Source organism: Tachysurus fulvidraco, chromosome 6, assembly GCF_022655615.1.
Source record: "Tachysurus fulvidraco isolate hzauxx_2018 chromosome 6, HZAU_PFXX_2.0, whole genome shotgun sequence".
NCBI classification, from domain to species: Eukaryota; Metazoa; Chordata; class Actinopteri; order Siluriformes; family Bagridae; genus Tachysurus; species Tachysurus fulvidraco.
The window spans coordinates 14,926,764-14,948,887 of NC_062523.1; the positions used below are offsets into that span (position 1 = coordinate 14,926,764).

At 37.4% G+C, this 22,124-nt stretch overlaps 3 protein-coding genes across 4 annotated transcripts in view; all 3 read left to right on the forward strand.

Annotated features, from left to right (window-relative positions):
• Positions 1–1,892, forward strand: part of chn1 (chimerin 1) — a 36,875-nt gene extending 34,983 nt beyond the window's left edge. The window contains exons 12-13 of the mRNA XM_047814939.1: positions 431–536; positions 671–1,892. Of these exons, the coding sequence (XP_047670895.1) occupies positions 431–536; positions 671–842 (278 nt within the window). The 3' untranslated portion in view covers positions 843–1,892. The remainder of the gene's footprint in view (positions 1–430; positions 537–670) is intronic.
• A 3,987-nt stretch (positions 1,893–5,879) lies between these two features.
• LOC113654199 (acetylcholine receptor subunit alpha) lies at positions 5,880–14,883 on the forward strand. Its single transcript, XM_027164204.2, has 9 exons — positions 5,880–6,192; positions 7,460–7,602; positions 7,774–7,818; positions 7,980–8,089; positions 8,748–8,943; positions 9,502–9,739; positions 11,520–11,743; positions 14,213–14,452; positions 14,590–14,883. Exons 1-9 carry the CDS (start codon positions 6,132–6,134, stop codon positions 14,716–14,718), a joined length of 1,386 nt encoding a protein of 461 aa, XP_027020005.1. The 5' UTR covers positions 5,880–6,131; the 3' UTR covers positions 14,719–14,883.
• An 869-nt stretch (positions 14,884–15,752) lies between these two features.
• wipf1a (WAS/WASL interacting protein family, member 1a) lies at positions 15,753–21,874 on the forward strand. Of its 2 annotated transcripts, none has more exons than XM_027164824.2 (8): positions 15,753–15,935; positions 17,721–17,806; positions 17,982–18,111; positions 18,218–18,346; positions 18,473–19,555; positions 19,641–19,808; positions 21,386–21,481; positions 21,651–21,874. In XM_027164824.2, exons 2-8 carry the CDS (start codon positions 17,756–17,758, stop codon positions 21,701–21,703), a joined length of 1,710 nt encoding a protein of 569 aa, XP_027020625.2. In that variant the 5' UTR covers positions 15,753–15,935; positions 17,721–17,755; the 3' UTR covers positions 21,704–21,874. The 2 variants fall into 2 exon arrangements, with proteins under 2 accessions (XP_027020625.2, XP_027020626.2); XM_027164825.2 differs by having other exon boundaries at positions 15,754–15,935; positions 18,476–19,555.
• The last annotated feature ends 250 nt before the right edge of the window (positions 21,875–22,124 follow it).

Sequence of the window (22,124 nt, forward strand, 5' to 3'; positions counted from 1 at the left end):
AGTCTTTGTTTCTCTCTCTCTCTCTCTCTCTCTCTCTCACACACACACACACACACACACACACACACACACACACCAGTGATAACTCAGTCATTCCTCATTGACATTGTTGTGGATGAATGGAGAGCTGCTGAGTTGCATTTCTTTATAACTGAATGAGTATCTCCTCAATTTTCTCATCACTTTTTTTTCAGCATACAATTTACATTTGATTGGATTTTATCTATTGGGCCATGTATAGAAAAATAGAGGCTAGAAAACATTATATAGTATAAGTATAATAGCATGTATCCCAGTCAGCCTCATTAATAACTATCCGTGTCATAGAAAGCTTGTTTGGTTTTATTTCTGTCTGTATGCATCTATTTATCTATTTTTTTACTTGAAGTATTAATGTGTAATAGAGCTTGTGTATTGTTTGTGGTCTTAGAGCTGACAGACCCAGACGAGCGTCTCGAGGCGCTTCACGAAGCCCTGAAGCAACTGCCTCCTGCTCACTGTGAAACTCTGAGGTATCTGATGGGTCATTTAAAAAGGTGAGGAACAAAGACATTGTGGTTAATTTTCCTGCCATCATTTTTACCAAAGTGACATTGAGGATAATATCATCATGTTTTTTCTTGCTGCAGCCAGTAATTCTGACACATTATATGTCTGTGTGTGTTTATAGGGTGACCCAGAACGAGAAGGATAACCTGATGAACGCAGAGAATTTAGGGATCGTGTTTGGTCCCACTCTGATGCGTGCTCCAGACCTCGATGCCATGACGGCACTAAACGACATTCGTTATCAGAGGCAGGTGGTAGAGTCTCTGATAAAGAACGAAGACATCCTCTTCTAACCTGTCCATCATGTCACCTCCTATATGAAGGATCAGGGTTTTGTTTTTTTTTAATAATGGACTGCAGTTCATGCTGCGTTTCTTTTTTGTGCGAAGACTTGAACCTGAATATGAAGGACCATTGTATAATAGTCCATTCTTTCCACATCTTGTGGATGAGCTCTAATTGTTTAACGCTCTATTTTTTTCTCGTTTAATGGGCGTGGATTACGTACCTTAAATTTGCATGTCTTCCTCCCCATTTTTGTCGGGGCTTATGCTAACTGAACAGAGACTCTTCAGAGCAAGTTTTGTTTATTTTGTGACGGTTTAAGGGTTACTGAGGAATAAAGGCTAACCACAGCCTTCTTCTGCAGCATGTGAAGAACCCATGAAATCTGACACGTTGTGACTGTACTTTTATTTGTCCCATGTGTGTACACTAGTTCCTACTTGCCAAACGGGTTTTGTGTTTTGTGAGAAACTGTAAATGTGATATTTCCCAGTGAATTTTGATGACACTTTACTTGAAAAGCTTAAAGTAAAAGCTGCTTTAGAAGACATTAAGTCATAAACAAGAAACTACTGTAAACTCATTGTAGGCTTTATAGTTAACAGGTGTAGTGGCAGTAACAGCATGCATTAATGTGGTGAAATCCAGCTTTCTTGGGTTTACGCTTAACTTCAACAGATTCCTTTTTTTTTTTTTTTGGTTGCTGAGTTGTTTATATGGTTTTCTGTATGCCCGATGTTTTAGTTTTAAATTTGTAAGGAGTATCTCATGAGTGTCACGTTACCGACAGTCCTCAATAACTTTTCAAGTAAAGTGTCACTGTTGAATTTCTTTTTTTTTCTTTCTTTTCTTTCTTCTGCCTATTTCATGCAGTACCTCTTTAGCTCTACTGATGAAGGACAATACAATCCATTTACTAATCAGTGTCTATCATAGACGTCTGTCCTTTACACAGATCTCTTGCACTCAGAACAGAACTGGCTGGTGTTTTTTGGTTGTAATGTTTTTGTATTTGATTTGCTCATGGATTAATTTATTAAACGTCACTTTTAGAAATATGGAGCTTGGATATTTTTTTGCATGTAATATACAGATTTAATAGAATATGGTATGATATTGTATGGGGTGATTTTTTTTCAACAATGCAAAGGCCATAATTAATAATCTGAAATGGTGACCTTGATGAAAGGTCTTGAGAATATGTATAATGTTTGCATGTTTACAGTGACATCTGATGATCTCTGTGCCTTGATCCTGTAAGCCCTCCGGCCTGGCGTCAATCACGCTGATTAGCATAGATGCAACAACACCTCGGGCAGCTTCCATCCCCCAAATCACTGCTGTCACTGGATGCATATGCAAACCACACAAGGGAGGATTCACGTGTTTCATTTTTAATTACTACTGATGGGTTGCCCTGCCTGCAGCATCCAAAATGCTGTAATGACTTTTCACACTAACTCAGTGTTTTCTTGCTTCTCAGCTAATAGAATGCATATTTTGCTGAGTGTGAATATTCCTAAAGAAATCCCTTATCACTGGTACCACACTCTGTGACCTGATTGTGATTATTGTGATTCTGGGTCAGGAAGATGACATTTATTCATTTTTCCATTTTTAAGATTTAATATCAGTAAATTGTTGGACATTGTTCTGTCCGTTACCCATAAAAGCAGCGTTAGGTTATTACAAATCCATGAAGCATTACAAGTCCTGACCTGTTCCCTTATTGTCAGCTCCATGTCTGTTTACTCTTTCTGCCACTCTACAGGGGCTGATACCGATGCTGTTATTTTCTCCCTGAAAAATCTGATTCTGATCGATACCGATGTAATTTTCTCTCTGATTGTTTCTGAATGAACAAGTTTACTCACCGATTGTCTGTCAAACCTAATCTCATACAGATGATATTCAGATTCTGTAAGAGTCAAACATATTACATGCATGTGAAATGATTTTCCTTAGTTATCATCCCAAAGTGCTCACAATACTCACAATAAAGACTGACTAAAATTCAATAGACGTATAATAAACATATTAAAATTTAATCTATAGGGAGAAATGTTATGAGAATATTGTAGACTGTTTACAATGTAGAACTATAGTGTGCAAATAATTTTCCTGATGTGTTTGTGTGCATCTCTGTATGTGGCAGTCGATATTTTCTTATCCACCACTATAGAAGCAAATCAAAACAAATAATGACAGAATAATAATTAAATTTCAGTCATAATACAATACCTATGTTCGGCTCCTCGACAGCCACTGACATTATTTTTGATTTTCCACTTTCCTCCTCGCTCTGTGTTAATATGCCCCCTGGAGATTTCTGCTGCACTCCATTGACTCCTGAGTGAAGGCTGAAGCTTATGGGGGAAAGAAAATCACAGCAGTCTCATTTTTGAGAGAATGATTTATTGTTATTGTGCATCAGTAATCCATCTGTGTTAATATAACAGGGCGACAAAGCTAAAAGCCCATTTCATCCAGACCGCCGCTGTGTTAATTCCACGGCGACTGAACACTCATCCACATACATCTAATAACACACCATATTAATTACGGGGCTACGCTGCCTTTTCACACTAATGAATTGGAATGCTGTGTATGATGGCTAGTGTAGCTGACCTTTCTGTGTAGAATACATATGGAGTTTCTATGTGCACTGACCTGCCTGAATGTTAATGTGGACTGAAAAAATCAAGAGTTGAAGCACTAAAAGAGCCTTGCATAATGCATTCTTCACCTCAAATGCTCCGGTTTCTTTAATTATTTATTAACACACAATCCCAGCATTTTTCTTCCTAATCGAAAGGAACTGAAAACCTATTCATTTAAAACGCTCCTTTGTAAAAACCTGTCAATAAAATACACATTCAAAATGACAACATTAACACTAAAGGTCTTTGATAAGACATGGAAGTCTTGTCTACATAAGCTGGTCCTTCAAATGCTGGAATAACATCATCATCTTTAATAAACATGCTGTGGTGAAAGAAGAGTCTATCTCGGGAATACACGCTAGATGGGATGCCAGTCTGAAAGACCAAATTATACAGATTTATCACTTAATCAACAAATACCTTTGACTGGAGAACCCATAATTTTACAGTAATAAATGCATTGCATAAACTTTCCTTGTAAGTGAGTTTTAAGGAAATGGGGTTTCCTTCTTTTCTCATCACAGGGGAAATATTACACTGTAATTATATAGAACTCTAATTTTATTTACATGGCCATGAGGAACTTGACGTAGGATGGAAATTCTTTGTAATTTTGTTAAAATGTAATTTCCGTGTCCAAGACGCAACGCGGGAGGCATCTCTAATCTCTTAGATGACTTGTGATGTTATGGAGGAAATAATTAATTTTGCTGTATAAGAATGTCGTTCTCGACAGGCTGAGTGAGGCAGAAAGTCTGTGCTGGTGCTCGAACTAGCAAAGAAAAGCAGAAATCAGTTGTGAGACATCAGCCAAAGTGTGATTGTGTTTGGACCGAGCTCTACATGAACTGGATCAGCAGGACAGGGACTTCGGGCACTGCATTGGGCTCACTATGACTGGACGAGTGTTTAGTCATGCTGGCTGCACACTCTCAGCATGGCTAGACATTCAGAATATCGCTCTCCTCCTCCTCCTCCACCTCCTCTGTCAAGGGCGAACGGATTTAATCCTGCCAGGAGAGACACATGTGGGACTGAGATTCAGGTGGCAGTGTGTGTGTGTGTGTGTGTGTGTGTGTGTGGGTAGGGCAGTGGGTGTGTGGGATACTGATCTCTCTTAATTCTGCAGTTGCCAGATCTGCCACTCTGTCTCTAAATAAGATGAATGATTCAGGGCTGTGAGTAAAGCAGTGAAGGGGGAGGGAGGCAGGGGGAAATGGAGTCTGCTGGAGCATGGAGGGGGTCTCTGTGTGGGGAAATTATTCCTGTCTGTAGAATGGAAGGTTGTGTCAGGACAGGGGCTGAGGATCAGTAAGGGCAGCGGCTATTCTGAAGGAGCTAGTGATTAAATTCAGCCAATCACACCTGAGATACCAAATGTGTGTCTGCTTGGAAATCTTCCCTAAACTGAGTAGATAGAGTGTGCTAGAAGGGATGGGGCATTAAATTTGCGGATGATGCAGGTGAGAATTCGAGAAAAGGGACAGCGATGTCAAGCTCAGCCATCTGGAAAAGTCAAATCCAAAGCTGTGGCCTCTCAGCAGCAGCTTGTGAAAATGATAGAGTAGGGCATGATCTAATATAATAACCCCATGCTGACTGGAACTTGTGGCTCTAGTGTGAATTTATAAAAAAAATGCTCTAAAACATTCTCAGCTTTAAGTTGTATTAAAACAGCTGAAAAGATCTGAGACTTGAAGTAATAGATGCTTAACTAGATCAATTCTTTTGTTTTTGACAAATTTATAAATCATTTTGAATGACTTTAGATAAATTCTGAGAAAAGATTCTGAGACAAACACTAAACTTTTTAGCATTTTGTATCTTTTTACAAATTTAGTAGAAAAAATGACAGATGTCCCCATAAGTAAAATTATTTTATCCAACAGCAACTGTTTCTAAATCTTAGCTTTGTTGTATTAGTTTAGTTTTACTAATGTACTTTAAAAGAGCTCAATTAAATGTAGACGTATTAGCCTTCAAGACGTATTAGTCTTCACTCCTCAAGCGCATAAATGAGCCTTAGGTGTCTGTGATTGTGTCACCGGTTCACTGGTTGTCCTTCATTACACTGAATGTTTTAGGTACTGATTGCTGCATAGCAGAAACACCCCATAAACCCGCTGTTTTGGAGATACTCTGAGAATCCCAGTCGTCTAGCCATCACAATTTGGCCCTTGTCAAAGACGCACATGCTCCTTACACTTGCCCATGTTTCTGCTTCCAGCATATCAACCTTGAGACCTGATTGTTTACATCCTGCTTAATATATCCCAAGGCTTGACAGCTGCCACTGCCACTGTAACAAGATAATCGATGTTATTCTCTTCACCTGTCATTGGTTTTAAAGTTAATGCTGATCAGAGAATGTGCTACATGTGAGTTACACCAAAGAGACGGATTAGAGGTATTTGTCTCAGGTTTCATGTGCTGTACAGCAGATGGGTTTGACCCTGCAGTAGCATTAAGCAGAGCAGAGAGCTCAGTGAGAAACCAAGAGAGACAGAGAGACAGGCACTGGACTCGAATATCAAACCATCCACACCGGATATGTAAAAAGGAGGCTTGAACAAAGCAAACTGGTTTTCTTGTTCTTTCTTTTCAGGCGAGATAAAGCAGCTTTTTCATTTTTACATGAACACCAGTGACATGAAGTGGCTTCATTTGGTTGCTCTGCTCCTCTGTGTCTCTACAGGTACAGTCTGGCATGTTAGTTTATCTGTAATTTCATTTCAATTTGAAATAAATATGAAACATGCTGAAATGTAAATCATGTACATGCATGGTTGTATTTATATTTAGTCGTTTTTATCAATGATTGCAAAAATGTAATCGGTGTACTAATGAAAGCTTAAACAAAATGCATCAAAACGCATAATGTGTGACTCACAAGATAACAAGAGAAATAGGAAGTTGTGGTCTAAACATTTTGTCACATAATTGAGGATGTAGTCTTATTAGGCAAGCTTTATCTGATGATCTATTTATAGATATTAACTTCTACAATAATCCTTAACCAAAGTTATTATATATTTACTCTTTTATATATCATTATATTATGTAAATTACATAATATTACATTTTACATAATGTATTAATTAATTGATTAAAACAGAGGTAAATAGTATTTACCCTCTAAGACATTATAAACTCAGAGGTGAAAGAAGAGCTGTAATGTCCGTTTGCAGTATGAGAGATAAAATATCATTCTGTTTTTAGCCTGCATAACATTCGTTTGATTGACAGCTTCAGATGTGCAAGTGACACTTAATGACTTTCTTTACTGCCCTTCTGGAGGTCTACAGATTGTTGTGACTGATTTGTATGAATGAACACAGCTCTTGATCAAATGACAGGCAGATGATTATAATTGAATTATTTGTGCATAATAATTAATGTAACTCATTTTGAATGAGATAATTGAAATAATTGCATTATGTAAATATATTTCAATTACACACTACAACTTGTCTCTAAACTACTCTGAAAATTACGATAAAAAATATGAATGGAATATTAAGGCTGGGACTTGCTGACATGAGATACCAGTGGAAACACATAGAGCTCTTCAGGGAACTCGAGCCCTATCTGAATATTCACACGTTTGTTTTGCGCTCATCTCCAACCGTGTGAGAAATCAGGCTGCCAGAATGTTATCCATTATACTGTAAAACTCCACCTCTTCTTCCACATCACTGTGTTTACAGGGATCAGATGAGCACTGGCTAAATCCTATCCGGTAATATTTCTTCAAATAAATCAGTTGCAGTTTTATTTTTTCTAGCACTTTTAATAGGTCACAAAACATGTTTACAGCAAAGTGGGTGCCAAAATCATGAAATAGTGTCGATTCACTGACTTATTTACTGTTCAAACTGATAAACATAATTAATAGATGCTGTTTCTAATTGAACTGGGTCTGACAGGGCTTACATTGTGTCTGTGTGTTTTGTGTCGAGCAGGACTAGTGTGCTGCACAGAAGACGAGACCCGTCTAGTGAAAAAACTCTTCACCGGGTATAATAAAGTGGTCAGGCCTGTCAGTCACTTTAAAGATGCTGTGGTGGTCACCGTAGGACTGCAACTAATCCAGCTTATTAGTGTGGTATGATTCATTGTCATCACAATTAAACAATTACTCCAATTTCTTATACTATTTCATTATTTCTCATGACATGATAACATTTAAAATATTCAATATGCGTGAAACATGAAACATGCGTTTCAAGCTGATATAAGGAAATAAACAGTAAAGATCCTGACTTTTTTCTGACAGGATGAGGTCAACCAAATTGTCACAACCAACGTACGTCTGAAACAGGTAATGTGTTGTGATTTGAATCATTTATATTTACTAAATAGTCACACTTAATAGAAATATTAATATTCTAAAAAAAATTCTTAGTAAAATATTAATTATCTTGAAGGATTATGTGTGTGTGTGTTTCTTGGTGATTAGTCAGTCCTCTCTCTTTCCTTTAGCAATGGAAAGATGTGAATCTGCAGTGGAACCCAGAGGAATATGGAGGAATAAAAAAGATCCGAATTCCATGCACTGACATCTGGAGGCCTGACCTCGTTCTCTATAACAAGTATGACATTAGATCTGCTTTTATTTTAGTCTTCTATATTTCAACACATTTATGGAAAATGAGCAGACAGTAAGTGCTGTGATTATTGCTCTGGTGTAGATTTCTGGATGTGTTTGTTTGGATGCAGCCTATGTACTGTATTGGGTTGTTATGAAGCTCACATGTAGCGTCAGACTAAATCTAGACATTTACAATATTTAACATAAGCCCTGTTTAAGGGTAAAGTTTGTATAGGTTAATACTACTCACTCTCACTCTCTCACTCTCTCTCTCTCTCTCTCTCTCTCTCTCTCTCACACACACACACACACACACACACACACACACACACACACACACACACACACACACACACACACACACACACGTGTGTGTAGGACCTGTGCTAATTGCAGTGCTGGTTGCCTGGCACATGATGGCTCAGTGCACACCATATCCACTTCTGTTTTGATTCACTTCTCCTTTTCACCTTTTCTCTTTCTTTCAATCTTGCATTTCCCAGTAATGGTCTTAGAAACACATTTTGGATCTGAAAAGAAAATATTCAACCTCACACTTTGTTACCTGGTGTACCTCCTTTTGTAGCTTTCTGTCTCTAAATTATTACTAGAACTTAAAATTGTTGTGTTTTTTTTTTTCACTCTTTTTTTTTGTATAGTGCTGATGGTGACTTTGCCATCGTACATGAGACAAAAGTTCTGCTTGAATATACAGGAATGATCACCTGGAACCCGCCCGCCATCTTTAAGAGCTACTGTGAGATCATTGTGCTTCACTTCCCCTTTGACTTGCAGAACTGCAGCATGAAACTCGGAACATGGACCTTCGATGGAAATCTTGTCGTCGTCAACCCTGTAATAATATCACCTCATATGTGCAGCTCATTCCTTTAATTTATTTTAGTGTAAAGTGCAAAGCAGTAAAAGGAGGAAATATCTGTGTTCTTGGGGGCGAGCTGGAGTGGCTTGCATTTGCACATGTAAAACTTTAGGCAATATATAAAAAATAAAATAGGAAGGAAAATGAAGATATAGGAAAAATAAATGATTTTAACAGAAAAACTGCTTTTAATACTTTAATAGCAATTTCTGTGACTTATTATGTGCTAAGTCAACACTATATACAGACATTTACTGGAATCATATAAAAGACATAGAAATACAGATTTTGTACAATAGTTTATTTGAACTGTTGTAAATTCCAATCTTTAAAGTGTGTATTCTATTGTGATCTAATAGACTTGTTCTGAATTATAAAGACAATTTATGCTATTGATCAAAACTTCAGCTTAGTCAACCTTAATTATATCTCAGTTGATCAACTTTTACACCCTGTCAGTTCACTGACACATAAATTGAATTACTTCATCTGCAGAGCCTCTAATATGATCGATTGTTTTCTTTGTCTCTCAGGACAGCGATCGGCCAGACCTGAGTAACTTTATGGAGAGTGGTGAGTGGGTGATGAAGGACTACAGGAGCTGGAAGCACTGGGTTTACTATGCCTGTTGTCAAGACACTCCATACCTGGATATCACCTACCACTTCCTTTTGCTGAGACTGCCTCTCTACTTCATCGTCAATGTGATCATGCCGTGCATCCTCTTTTCTTTCCTGACTGGCCTGGTCTTCTACCTGCCCACAGACTCAGGTACAGTATGATCTTGCTTCTAACACATTGTTGGCTGGATGGAAAAGTAAACAGAACAGGGACAGGTGTTTGGATGAATACATGGTTGACTGATTGAATTTAATTGCATGTGTGAGTGAAAAAACAGCCAGCATCTGATGTCTGTGACTGATGTATATATAAGATATGTGTGTATGCTTTGTGTCTTATGTCTTCCAGTCTGACTCTAATGTTTTATGCCTCACACATCACTCTTAGTGTCATGATTTCAGGAAGTGCTTGGTTAGATGCTTGAGTGAGATAAGGGCTCTTAATTTGGTGGATCAGCTGAGATAATAATCGGTGGAGTGATCCTAATTTTTTTCTGCTGCTCCATTTGTCATGTTTTTTTGCACAAGGTTGTATGGTTATGCATGTTTATTTGGGTTTATGTATGATATGTTCCTAATTAGTGAAATAAATAAGTGTTTCAGTGACTTTCAGTGGCTGGACTAGTCACCAAAAGGGCACAGCACACACACACACACACACACACACACACACACACACACACACACACACACACACACACACACACACACACACACGTTGTGTCAGTGTTAATTCATCAGCATAAGTAGCAGTCTCCTTGCTCAATGGACCGTGATAAAGGCAATAGTGCAATCTCCATAATCAGCACACAGTCCTTTCTATGTAATAGCTCATGCTTGGAGAATCCTAAAGAGCTGACCAGCACTGAAATGAACCCCTTACTGAACTCCCAAAACTCATTGGCTCCTGCACACTTCCTCAATATTTATAACTGTGCACCTTTCCTATTAGTTTCCCTGCAGTCATTTAATAATTCATAAAAGTTAAAATGCATAACTGAATAATAAGCTGAGATTTGAAGAGGCTTGTTTTAAACCAACTAGCATGGCACAAAGAATATATTATTAACAATTCAAATCAGCAGACAAACATGCAGGTGTCACATGTCAGGATAATGCAGGACAATCAAATCAAAAGCAAAAGGTCATAACCAGGAAACAATGTCCATAGTTAAAATTGCTATACAAAAAAAAAATATCCAAATTTAATGGATTGGATGTAATTTATTTAAGGCATGATACAGTGTTACAGCCACAAAACATTTTCTGATGAAGTGGCTTTTGTTTGGGAGCTCAGTATATTTCACAGACTATCAGCTTGTTACTATCTTAACAACATGCATAGCCCTGGATTATTAGGTTTAATTCAAATAATGGAAGAGGAATCAGTCAGCTAGTTGGGATAGAAGTAAATCAGATTGATGAAGTGCATGTATAGAAGTACTCTTTCTTTCTCACATTTATGCTCACCCAAACATTCAGCACTGGCATGATAATTGTGAATGATAAAATGATAAATTATTTTTAAGTGGCATTGTTTTCATTTTTTTTTTTTTTTTTACTTTTTTACTATATTTTTTAATTGCAAAAAATGCATAAATGAGGTTCGGTGAACAGCTTTGTCTGTTCTGTGAACAGCTTTGTATATATCTATAGCACAGCCGATTGTCCCCTGGCCTTCATTCTGACCTTCTGAGGCTTCATATATTGTGCGAACACATTAAAATATTATAAATAGACCACTGTGAGGCACCACAGGAGTTTACAAGCCTTTTGTATATATTTAGCCTTGCTGATAGCCACTCTGTTGCTAATACCGATGATCAAAACAGCTGACAAATATGCTGAGCTGAATAGCTGTGTTTCTCTTTCTGACATGACACCACAAGTGGTGAAAACTGTCCGTGATTAATGTGTATATGTGTGTGTAGGTGAAAAGATGACCCTCAGTATCTCTGTCCTGTTGTCCCTGACTGTGTTCTTACTGGTGATTGTGGAGCTCATTCCTTCTACCTCAAGCGCAGTCCCTCTCATTGCAAAATACATCCTCTTCACTATGATCTTCGTCATTGCTTCCATCATCATCACCGTTATTGTAATCAACACCCATCACCGCTCACCAAGCACACACACCATGCCAAACTGGGTTCGCAAGGTGGGTTCACCAGAATATAAATTTGTGTGTTAATTTGATTTCTCTTTGTGCTGCAATTCACAACTTTAATGTATTACACGTATAATCCTGTACATAAGAGACTGAAATGAATACCAGACTCTATCAATAGCTCTGCTATCCTGACCTGCATTCACTGTACACTCTTAAAAACAAAGGTGAGAGAAAAAGATCGTTAGGAGTGAGGCTTGAGAAGAGCTATTTTATCACTGAATCATTAGCTAATATTGTCCGTGACAAAGCAACAATGAAGGAATTATGGAGCAAAAGGTTCTTTAAGGGACAAGCAGCCAGGCATCTCTGTGAGCGTGAAAAAAATTCACTGACCTCATTCAATACTATTATAGTATTATAAATATTACGGACATTATTTTGGACTCATAATTTTGAGCCATAATGAATTTCATATCTAAATGTAAAGGCTGACATGTTTTAAGACATTAAGGATTGGACAAAAAACATAACCATAATGCTCAAGAATACATTAAATAGCTTTGATAACAACATTAAATTAAATTTACAATGACATTCACACACACACACACACACACACACACACACACACACACACACACACACACACACACACACACACACACACACACACAACACACACGGTTGAATACAAAAAGAGGGGAAAAAAAGAAACAAAAAACATTTTAAGATTATTAAAGTGTCTTGCCATGTAGAATACAAATGTAATGCCTATGAACACAGAATACAGAGAGTTATATCCAAACAAAAATGACAAATTTGCCATTTAAACCAGCAATTATCCTCTGCAAATTATTTTTAAGATATTAAAAAGAAAAAGAAAATGTATTCAATAAATATTAGATAATAATTACAATACTATCACTAATTTTAGGTTTGTTCATGTTTATCTTATGGAGCTGTTTGTTACCCAGTGCTACCACCTAGTGTTTCAAGATATATTTCATTCTTGTCTAAAACAACAACAACAAACTATCAAGCACTAAATACATTTCCTGAAATATTAGACCATTTGCATGAGCTTGTGCTGTCACCCTCTCAGTCAAATAAAGAGAAAGGTGGAGAAAGTTTGCTCTGCAGAGAGAAAAAAGCTGTTAACTAGTAAGTTAGCAATTGCATGGTGGGTGGGATAAAAAAACTTTAGGAGATTAATAAAATATCCATCTGTGTAGAATACAAATGAAATGCCTTTGAATACAGAACACAGGGAGGCTTTAAAAGAAGAGGGTAGAACTAGTCATGATGGTTCATCAGCAATCAGGTCAGTGCTGACCCATTAGTTCCTCAGGAGCTCTCAGGTTGCACTATTATAAACTGTGTATAAAATATAATATAAATTATAATATATTTTATAAATAATGTCATTTTATATTATAATATAAAATGACATTATTTACATTTACATTATTTACTGTCTAGTGTCACCCAAAGGAGGATGGGTTTACTTCTGAGCCTGGTTCATCTCAAGATTTCTTCTTCTTCATCTCAAGAGTTTTTCCTTGCCGCCGTCACCTCCGGCTTGTTCATTAGGGATATATAGTATTTTAAATTTTAAATTAATATTTTTAAATGTATTTTTATTCTTCTTATTATATATATATATATATATATATATGTATATATATATATATATATATATATATATATATATATATATATATATATATATATATATATATATATATATATATATATATATATATATATATATTTATTTATTTATTTATTTATTCCTCTCTATCTTCTGTTTCCATACTTATGTAAAGCTGCTTTGAGACAGTGGGAATTGTTAAAAGTGCTATACAAATAATTTGAATTTGAATTTGAAAAGCTAACAAATGAATAGATACATTGAAAATCAGTATTTAGTCCGTATTATTATATATCTCCTCTGCTGTATAAATGTCATCTATATTAGCTGAGAGATTTGGACTAAGCTAGCTAGTTTCAGATTATCTTGGCTTTATGTCAGTTTAATCCGCTCTTAGCAAACAGAGCTACCCCAGGCTAACTCATCTGATGTCTCATGCAAGTAACGTTACATAAAAACTAGAGGCTGAAACCTAAAATATCCACTCATCTTCTATAATAATAATAATAATAATAATAATAATAATAATAATAATAATAATAATAATAATAATAATAATAATAATATATATTTAGTTTCCATCATATACAGTATATATGATGGAAACTATAGTCACACAGAAGGAAGAAACCTTTTGAGGAACCAGACTCAAAAAGGAACCCATCGTGATTTGAGTGACACTGAAGGGTTTGATTATAAATATATAGTCCAACTATTGTATATTGATGAGGAGGTTGTTTTCCTCAAAGACCGCATGTAGTTGGCATCTCCTCATGATATATTAAAACAATATGATGTATTAAACCAAATTTATTATTCACTCCGTGCTTAATATACATTTGTTTTACTTCTTCTGCCGGCTCTAGATTTTTATTGAGACCATCCCCAATTATATGTTCTTCTCCGCTATGAAGAGACCCAGTGCAGAAAAAAACACTAAAAACATTTTCAGCCCTGACTTGGATATCTCGGATATCTCAGGGAAGCCCATGCCCACTGCGGTGCCTTTCCAGTCGCCCATAACTAAAAACCCAGATGTTCGCAATGCTATAGAAGGAGTGAAGTACATCGCAGAGACCATGAAGTCAGATGAAGAGTCCAACAATGTAAGACCATAAAATGTGATATGTTCAATGTTATTGTGATTCTTTATAATTCTTTAACTCTCTCTCTCTCTCTCTCTCTCTCTCTCTCTCTCTCTCTCTCTCTCTCTCTCTCTCTCTCTCTCTCTCTCTCTCTCTAGGCCTGTGATGAGTGGAAGTTTGTTGCAATGGTTCTGGACCACATTTTGCTCTGTGTGTTCATGGCAGTATGTATAATCGGAACATTGGCTGTCTTTGCCGGGAGACTCATTGAGCTCAGTCTCTTATAACATGGTTATGTTATTACATGAATAATTTTAATATAAGGCAAAATGAAACTATGTGGCCTAATGATTATATATATAATGTAATATTATTTTATTAGAAGCATGTCATGCACATTAAACTCACAAAAGCAATAGGCTGATTTCTATTCACTGTTGATAATAGCTAGAAAAAACTACTCTTTTGGTATGAATAAAAGTATATACAGTATACTTTTGTCTTAAATGTTCTTCAATTTGCAAGGATTTGTGTTGATTTCAGTTCTTTCTTTCTTTCCTTCTGTCTTTCTTTCTTTCTTTCTTTCTTTCTTTCTTTCTTTCTTTCTTTCTTTCTTTCTTTCTTTCTTTCTGGTTCAGCGTACTGTAGACTTTAATCAGAAGCTCTTTGCAATATTTAAATGATCATATCTCAATTCCTCTTCACATATGTCCTAATTTAAAACTTGCTAGTGCTCCTTCCTCATACAGCATCTGAGTCATTTTACTTTTTCCTCATTATGAAGTAAACTGGGGCAGACTTACTCATTACAAAAGGCCTTACTGAAAGCGGAAGTCATCTTCAATTCACTTTCCTTTCCTTCAGGTTGGATTGAAAAGCAAATCATCTCTCACATAAATTATATTAATTCATTGGGACCTGGAAAGCTAATATTCACAAAATCTGACCTTGCATTCCCATTTTACACATATTACACATTTTCTGTACAAAATTGAATAAAACCTTAGTTGCAAATCAATACTACAGTGTTGCTAAAGATAGCAGGTGCTTAGGCATTTTTAGCAGGGTTTATAGTTTTGACATCTTCATATCTATGGCTATATTTCTCTCTTTGTTCTTCTTTCTGTCAGTGTACTGAGTTCACCTGCTACTTTAAAGTTCACACAATTGAGAAAGTTCATACAGAATGAAGAGATAAGGAAACATGCTGTGGTAGAGATCATTTGCATGCCCCATTCTATGTGTGAAGGACACACATACACACACACACGCACACACACGCACACACACACTTAGAAGCTAAAAACAATTACTGATTGGTCGGCTGCATCAGAGACAGGAAGTGCAATGGAACAGTGTGCACAACAGTGATACTTCTCTGTGACTTCTGACTTCAACCACGGGTGAGTCCATCTTCTCCTCAAATAGATTGAGGGGAAACTCTGGAAACAGCAGGAAGGAAAGGGAAGCTTTGGAATCCAGTGAGGCATCCCTGCTGTCAAAGGTTGGTGTTTTTTTTTCATGTGAAGATTCTTGCATTGTTTGTTGGACTCTGCTGCAGAGGAAACTCAGAGGAGGAAACATGAATTTTCACAAAGCTACTGAAGCAGAAGGGTGGTTGTTACAGGTTAACCATATCGTCTGTTCATCTCTTTTCTATTGTAAAAATTTCTCACAATGTAAATTACTTTTCCTAGAAAACTAAAGCTTCTTGAAATTGTAGAAACTGTGTAGAATTTCACAAATCTATATGTATATTTCACTCATAAATTCTACACAAAAAGCTTTAGTTTAGAGGTGGATTAAATTGTCAGCAGAACTATATTGCTATTATATTTCACTGTTTCTTTGAGCTATCATGTGTATATCACTTAAAGCCGGTGACATTCTGACAGCTTTAATGAGAAAGTTGCTAAAAAGGCATTGGTCTTGACCTATTTTTTTTTTTGCATTCACGTTGAACACCTGTACATTTCAAACTCACACAGTAAATAACATAACATTTTAGTCATGTTTCAATCCAATGGTAAACAGCTTTATTTGTTGATTAATTATAGTTCTTTGTTAACTATTTTTATCATTATGTTTTCAAGAATAAAAGCCTTTCAAGTGTTTGTGTTCTTTTTCTTTGTTAGAAACATATCCCATTTGTCTTGTGACTGTTTTGGTTCCACTTTTTTTTTTATGTTTTCCAAACCAGCAAGTTCCTGTCTTTCTTCTTACAGTTAAGTAACTCGTAGTGCAATAATGTTCACATCAGAATAAACAACTGAATCTAAATATATTATTAAAAGGTGTCCAAAAATATCAAAATACATATAGGTCTCTTCGTTCAGTCTCATTTTTAGAGCCGTATTGAAATGCTGTTAAAATTCACAAATTTAGTCTGTGGCTGAAACCCTAACTGCAAAGGAAATGAAGAGGCCTGTATTAGAGTTTCTCATAAGTAGCTTATGTATCAGGAAGTTGCTGTCAACTCTGTTTAGCAAATTGTACAGATTGGGCTGACACACATTTGATTGTATTATAACTATAAAATATAAATAAATTAAGAATTAATGCATCACTATTTAGTTATACATTATATACCATCATCAATCAAAATATAAATCTAAAATGTGAAAGAGGGCAACCACTTTGATTGAGGTTACATTTACAGGTTCTGCAGGCCTTAAACTACTGTCAACTGGCTTCATTCAGTTTCCATTGTAGAAAAGAAGAATGTGCACAGCTTTCCATGTTTAAATAAAAATCAAATGACCATAACTTATGTCAGTATTGATGCAACAATATCACAGAAACCAGAGTTTGTGTCACATGGTGTAAAGTAGTTGTCCCACACACGGACATGGAATACAATCAGGATATTGCCCCTATTCTAAGTCTGCTGTGGAACAGGCCTATTTATTCAAAAAGTATGTTGGATTATGCATTACCATCCTAATTCTCAAAAACTTTCTAATGAATCATGAATGTGAATACATCTGTATAGTTACTTAGCTGAATGCTTGAATTCACACTTTGTGAGCATGTGTCATTTACAGGAAACAGATGAATGTACAATCGGTCTTTGAGCGTGTGTTGGAGAGTAAAATGAGTTGATTATTTAGTAAGTGTGAATGGGGTAGTGGTGTTAAAAGACACTTGTCAAATCTGGTGTTAACAACTTATTTTTTCCTGTATTCGTTTGTGTGTGTGTGTTTGTGTGTGTGTGTGTGTGTGTGTGTGTGTGTGTGTGTGTGTGTGTGTGTGTGTGTGTGTGTGTGTGTGTGTGTGTGTGTATATTCAGCTACAGCTTGAGTGAGTGAGCAGACCGGACAGAATATGCCTGTTCCTCCACCCCCACCAGCTCCCCCGCCTCCAACCTTTGCTTCGGTATGAAACATGACAGTTTCTATCTTACTACAAACAATTTACTTAAGATCTACTCAGAAAGAATAGCATCAAGCATTTTCTATTGTAGACTGCCACCTAGTGGGGGCTTTATTATTAACTGATTTAATGGTTTATCTATTGTTTTTTTTTTAAAAAAACAAAACAACAACAACAGGCAAATATTGAAAAACCAAACCTGTCCAGAACTGAACAACATGGAAGAAATGCTTTACTCACAGATATCTCCAAAGGCGCCCGCCTAAAAAAAACTGTCACCAATGACCGTAGTGGTCCAATACTCGATAGTAAGTACCTCAAATTTAATCATGTTTCTGCTACTATACTTTAGGTATAACTAATGTATATCTTACAAGTATATTAAAAGCAAACAATAACAAAACTGTTTTACAGAGCCCAAAGGTGGAGGCGGAGGCGGAGGAGGAGGTGGTGGTGGTGGTGGTGGTGGTGGAGCCCCAGGTGGACTTGGGGGACTGTTTCAGGGTGGGATGCCAAGACTAAAATCTGCAGGAGGTGGCCCTGGTAATTAGCATCACAACTTTTAAAAAAATGAATACTATTAATGAATACTATTAATGAATACCTATGAATGTGTTGTATATAATATATGTATCTAGTGTTTAAGTTCTTCACATTTATGTCTCCAAGCAGCCAGGCCACCTATGCCACCCACTGGAGGGAGATTCCCAGCACCAAGTGGAGGAGCTCCTCCTCGTTTGCCTGACACTCCTGGGCGAACAAATATGAACAGGGGCAGTACTCCACCTGTGCCTTCCCCTTCATCTGCCTCTCCACGTAGTTCACATACTGGTGGTCCTCCATCTTTACCTGGAGGTCGATTCCCAAGCTCCCCTTCAACACCACCAGTACAACCAGGACGGCGCCCCAGTATTCCTGTAAATCCTGCTCCCCCTGGCAATCAAACATCTTTTCCACCTCCACCTGTTCCGTCTAGCGCCCGTCCATCTTTTAATGCATTTTCTTCTGGATCCTCAAATGATTTTCCCCCTCCACCACCAACGGTTGGAGGAAACAGGTCCTCGTTACCTCCTGTTCCCTCAGGTGCCCGGCCTCATTTTTCCACAACCAGCTCAGATGATTTTCCCCCTCCGCCACCACTGGGAGGAGGAAACAGGTCATCGCTACCACCACCTCCTGTTCCCACAGGTGCCCGGCCACAGTTTTCCACAGCAAGGTCAGATGATTTTCCCCCTCCACCGCCACCTGCAGGAGGAAACAGGTCATCATTACCACCTCCTGTTCCCTCTAGTATCCGGCCTCACTATTCCGCAGGCAGCTCTGATGATTTCCCCCCTCCTCCACCATCCACAGGTGCGCATAGGCAATCATTACCTCCAGTTCCCCCTAGTAGCCACCCTCCATTTCCTACACCTGCTTCTATGTCAGATGATTTTCCCCCTCCACCACCATCTGTAGGAGGAAGTAGAAAGTCATTTTCTGGTGATGGGTCATCACTACCACCACCACCCCCCTCAGGAAATAAACCAGGACAAAGATCTGTGGGTGGTGGCCCACCACCACTCCCTTCAGGAAGAGGAGATCTGCCGCCACTACCCCCTACACCAGCAAAGGAGCCAACCAGTACAGCTCCTAAAAGAAATTCTTTCAGTAACCCACCACCTGTCCCACGGACTGGGGGGTCTGCCCCACCACCACCTCCACCCAGTTCAAGACCCCCACAAGCAGGAAAAGCCCCATCTATACGATCTAGTATGACCTTGGTCAAATTTATGTACTATTTTTTCTTATCTTCTAATGTTTGACAAGATATGACAATTTGGATCTTTTGTTATAGATCCTCTTCCACCTCCACCTCCAGGGGACAGCAGAGGAGGTCCTCCACCTGTACCTCCTCCTAATCACCCTAGTGGTACTAGAGGAGCTGGCAGACCTCTTCCTCCACCAGATAAGCCTGGGGCTTCCATGGGCAACGGCTACCAGAGCTCACCTCAAAACAGCACAAGTATGGATTTTTTGACCCTTTTAGGAAGTTTAAAGGTATAGAAGTTAAACCACTAAATATCATGGAAGGTCCCATTTATTAAGCCACACGATTTTTTTTAGTTAGAAATGGCCTAAAAGATGAACTGTAAGTATGATAAGTCTGAGTCAGTTGTCTGCAGACTCAGTATGCTCCTTTTAAAGTGCTAGACACCATTAGGTAAATACTGTGTGGTCAGGATTACTCTTTATGATGTCCCCACATGCAGTATCTAACCTCATTCTGACTTAAAATGCACATTGTTCCTTTACAACTCTTTTGTGTGGTTATAAAAAGCATGACACACCTAAAATCGGTCTGGAAAAACAATAATTAAGATATACCTTATATCTGGGTTCATAAACTAGTTTCTTAGTAGTCAAGTGGCTAAAAGAAACACAGTACTACATGTCTTTATTTTTAACTTGTCTATTGGACTGATTGTAGCAAAATCATAACATTTATCATAAAATCATAACATTTAATTATAGACAACGTTTGGCTTCAATCTTATAACTGACTTAATGCTTGCTTTTTTTTTTTGAACAAAAAACAAAAAAAAATTACACTTAAAAAAGCAAAACAACCCCAATGAGTGGATTAATAATCTCTGCTGATTATCAGAATCAGAAAGAGCTTTTTTTTGCCAGGCACGTTTTCACATGCGAGGAATTTGTTTTAGTGACAGAAGCTCCACAGTGTAACAGAAATATATATGGGGTCACCTGTTTTGTATGCAAAGAGCAGTTTGGCTCCATGTTTTATTTTTGTAAAGTGCAAAATTATTTCATTAATTGATCTGGTGTCATTGTGATTATTAGATGTTGGTTTTGCTAAACGTTAAAGCTTCAGCCCCGCCATCACTTTGTTGTTAGCACTGTTGACACCTGGGTTGTAGTTTAGATTAGATTAGATTAGATTAGATTAGATTAGATTAGATTAGATTAGATTAGATTACATTAGATTAGATTAGATTAGATATAGTGATATATTGCAGCAGTTCTGAGGGGTTCATCAATTTGAATGGGCAATTGTAAATTTACATTTACAATTACAGCATTTGGCAGATGCCCTTATCCAGAGTGACGTACAGAAGTGCTTAAGTCTCTATCAATGGATACATTAACTCTGGTTCGCTAGGTTACATACTTAAGATACCATGAGTCTAAAACATTGTTCAATTATCTATCTATCTATCTATCTATCTATCTATCTATCTATCTATCTATCTATCTATCTATCTATCTATCTATCTATCTATCTATCTATCTATCTATCTATCTATCTATCTATCTATCTATTTATTTTTATTTATGCAACAAAATAGTAAGTAGGGAATAGTTAGTTGAAGAGTTCAGTAAGGAGACTGCTGTGGGGTAAAAGCTGTTCCTTAGCCTGCTGGTCTTGAAGTGCAGGTACCTGAACCTCTTCCCAGAGGGTAGGAGTGTAAACAGTTTATGGGATGGATGAGAGGTGTCCTTGGTGATGTTGCAAGCTTTGGCTGATATTAAACCCACAAGATTCTTTTTTTTGTTTGTTTGTTTTTTTGTTTTTTTTAGATGAATGGGAGACGAGGTTTTCCTTCCATGCAATTTCTGAGCTGCCCCCACCTGATCCTTACATTCCCAGCGTTAAGACATACCCCAGCAAGTCTGGTAAGAATGTTTGGTTTAACAGTTTTTGCCACATTTTATTCAGTTTTGCCACATTTCTCTGTCCATCTGAATAGTAATAATAATAAATAACAATAAATAACAATAAATGTGGTCATTCCATTAAAATCTTTACATATATTTAAAATCTATTATTATGTATTTTCTGCAGGATCATTACCAAGGGAAAGAGGAGCTCCTCCATTGCCTCCACTACCCAGATAAACAAAAATCATTCATGCCGCTGCTGTATTACTATTCATTTCTTAAGCACAGCCTCAAAGTACTTTTCAGAATGTGGCTGAGTTTTTTTAAATCCACATGCATGTAAGAGTGTGATCTCTCTCCCCCTCTCTCTCTCTCCTTCACACACACACACACACACACACACGCACACACGCACACACGCACACACGCACACACACACACACACAGACACACACAGACACACACAGACACAGACACACACAGACACACAGACACACACACACACACACACACACACACACACACACACACACACACACACACACACACACACACACACACACACACACACACTCACACACATACACAGACACACACACAGACACACACACACAGACACACACACACACACACACACACACACACACACACACACACA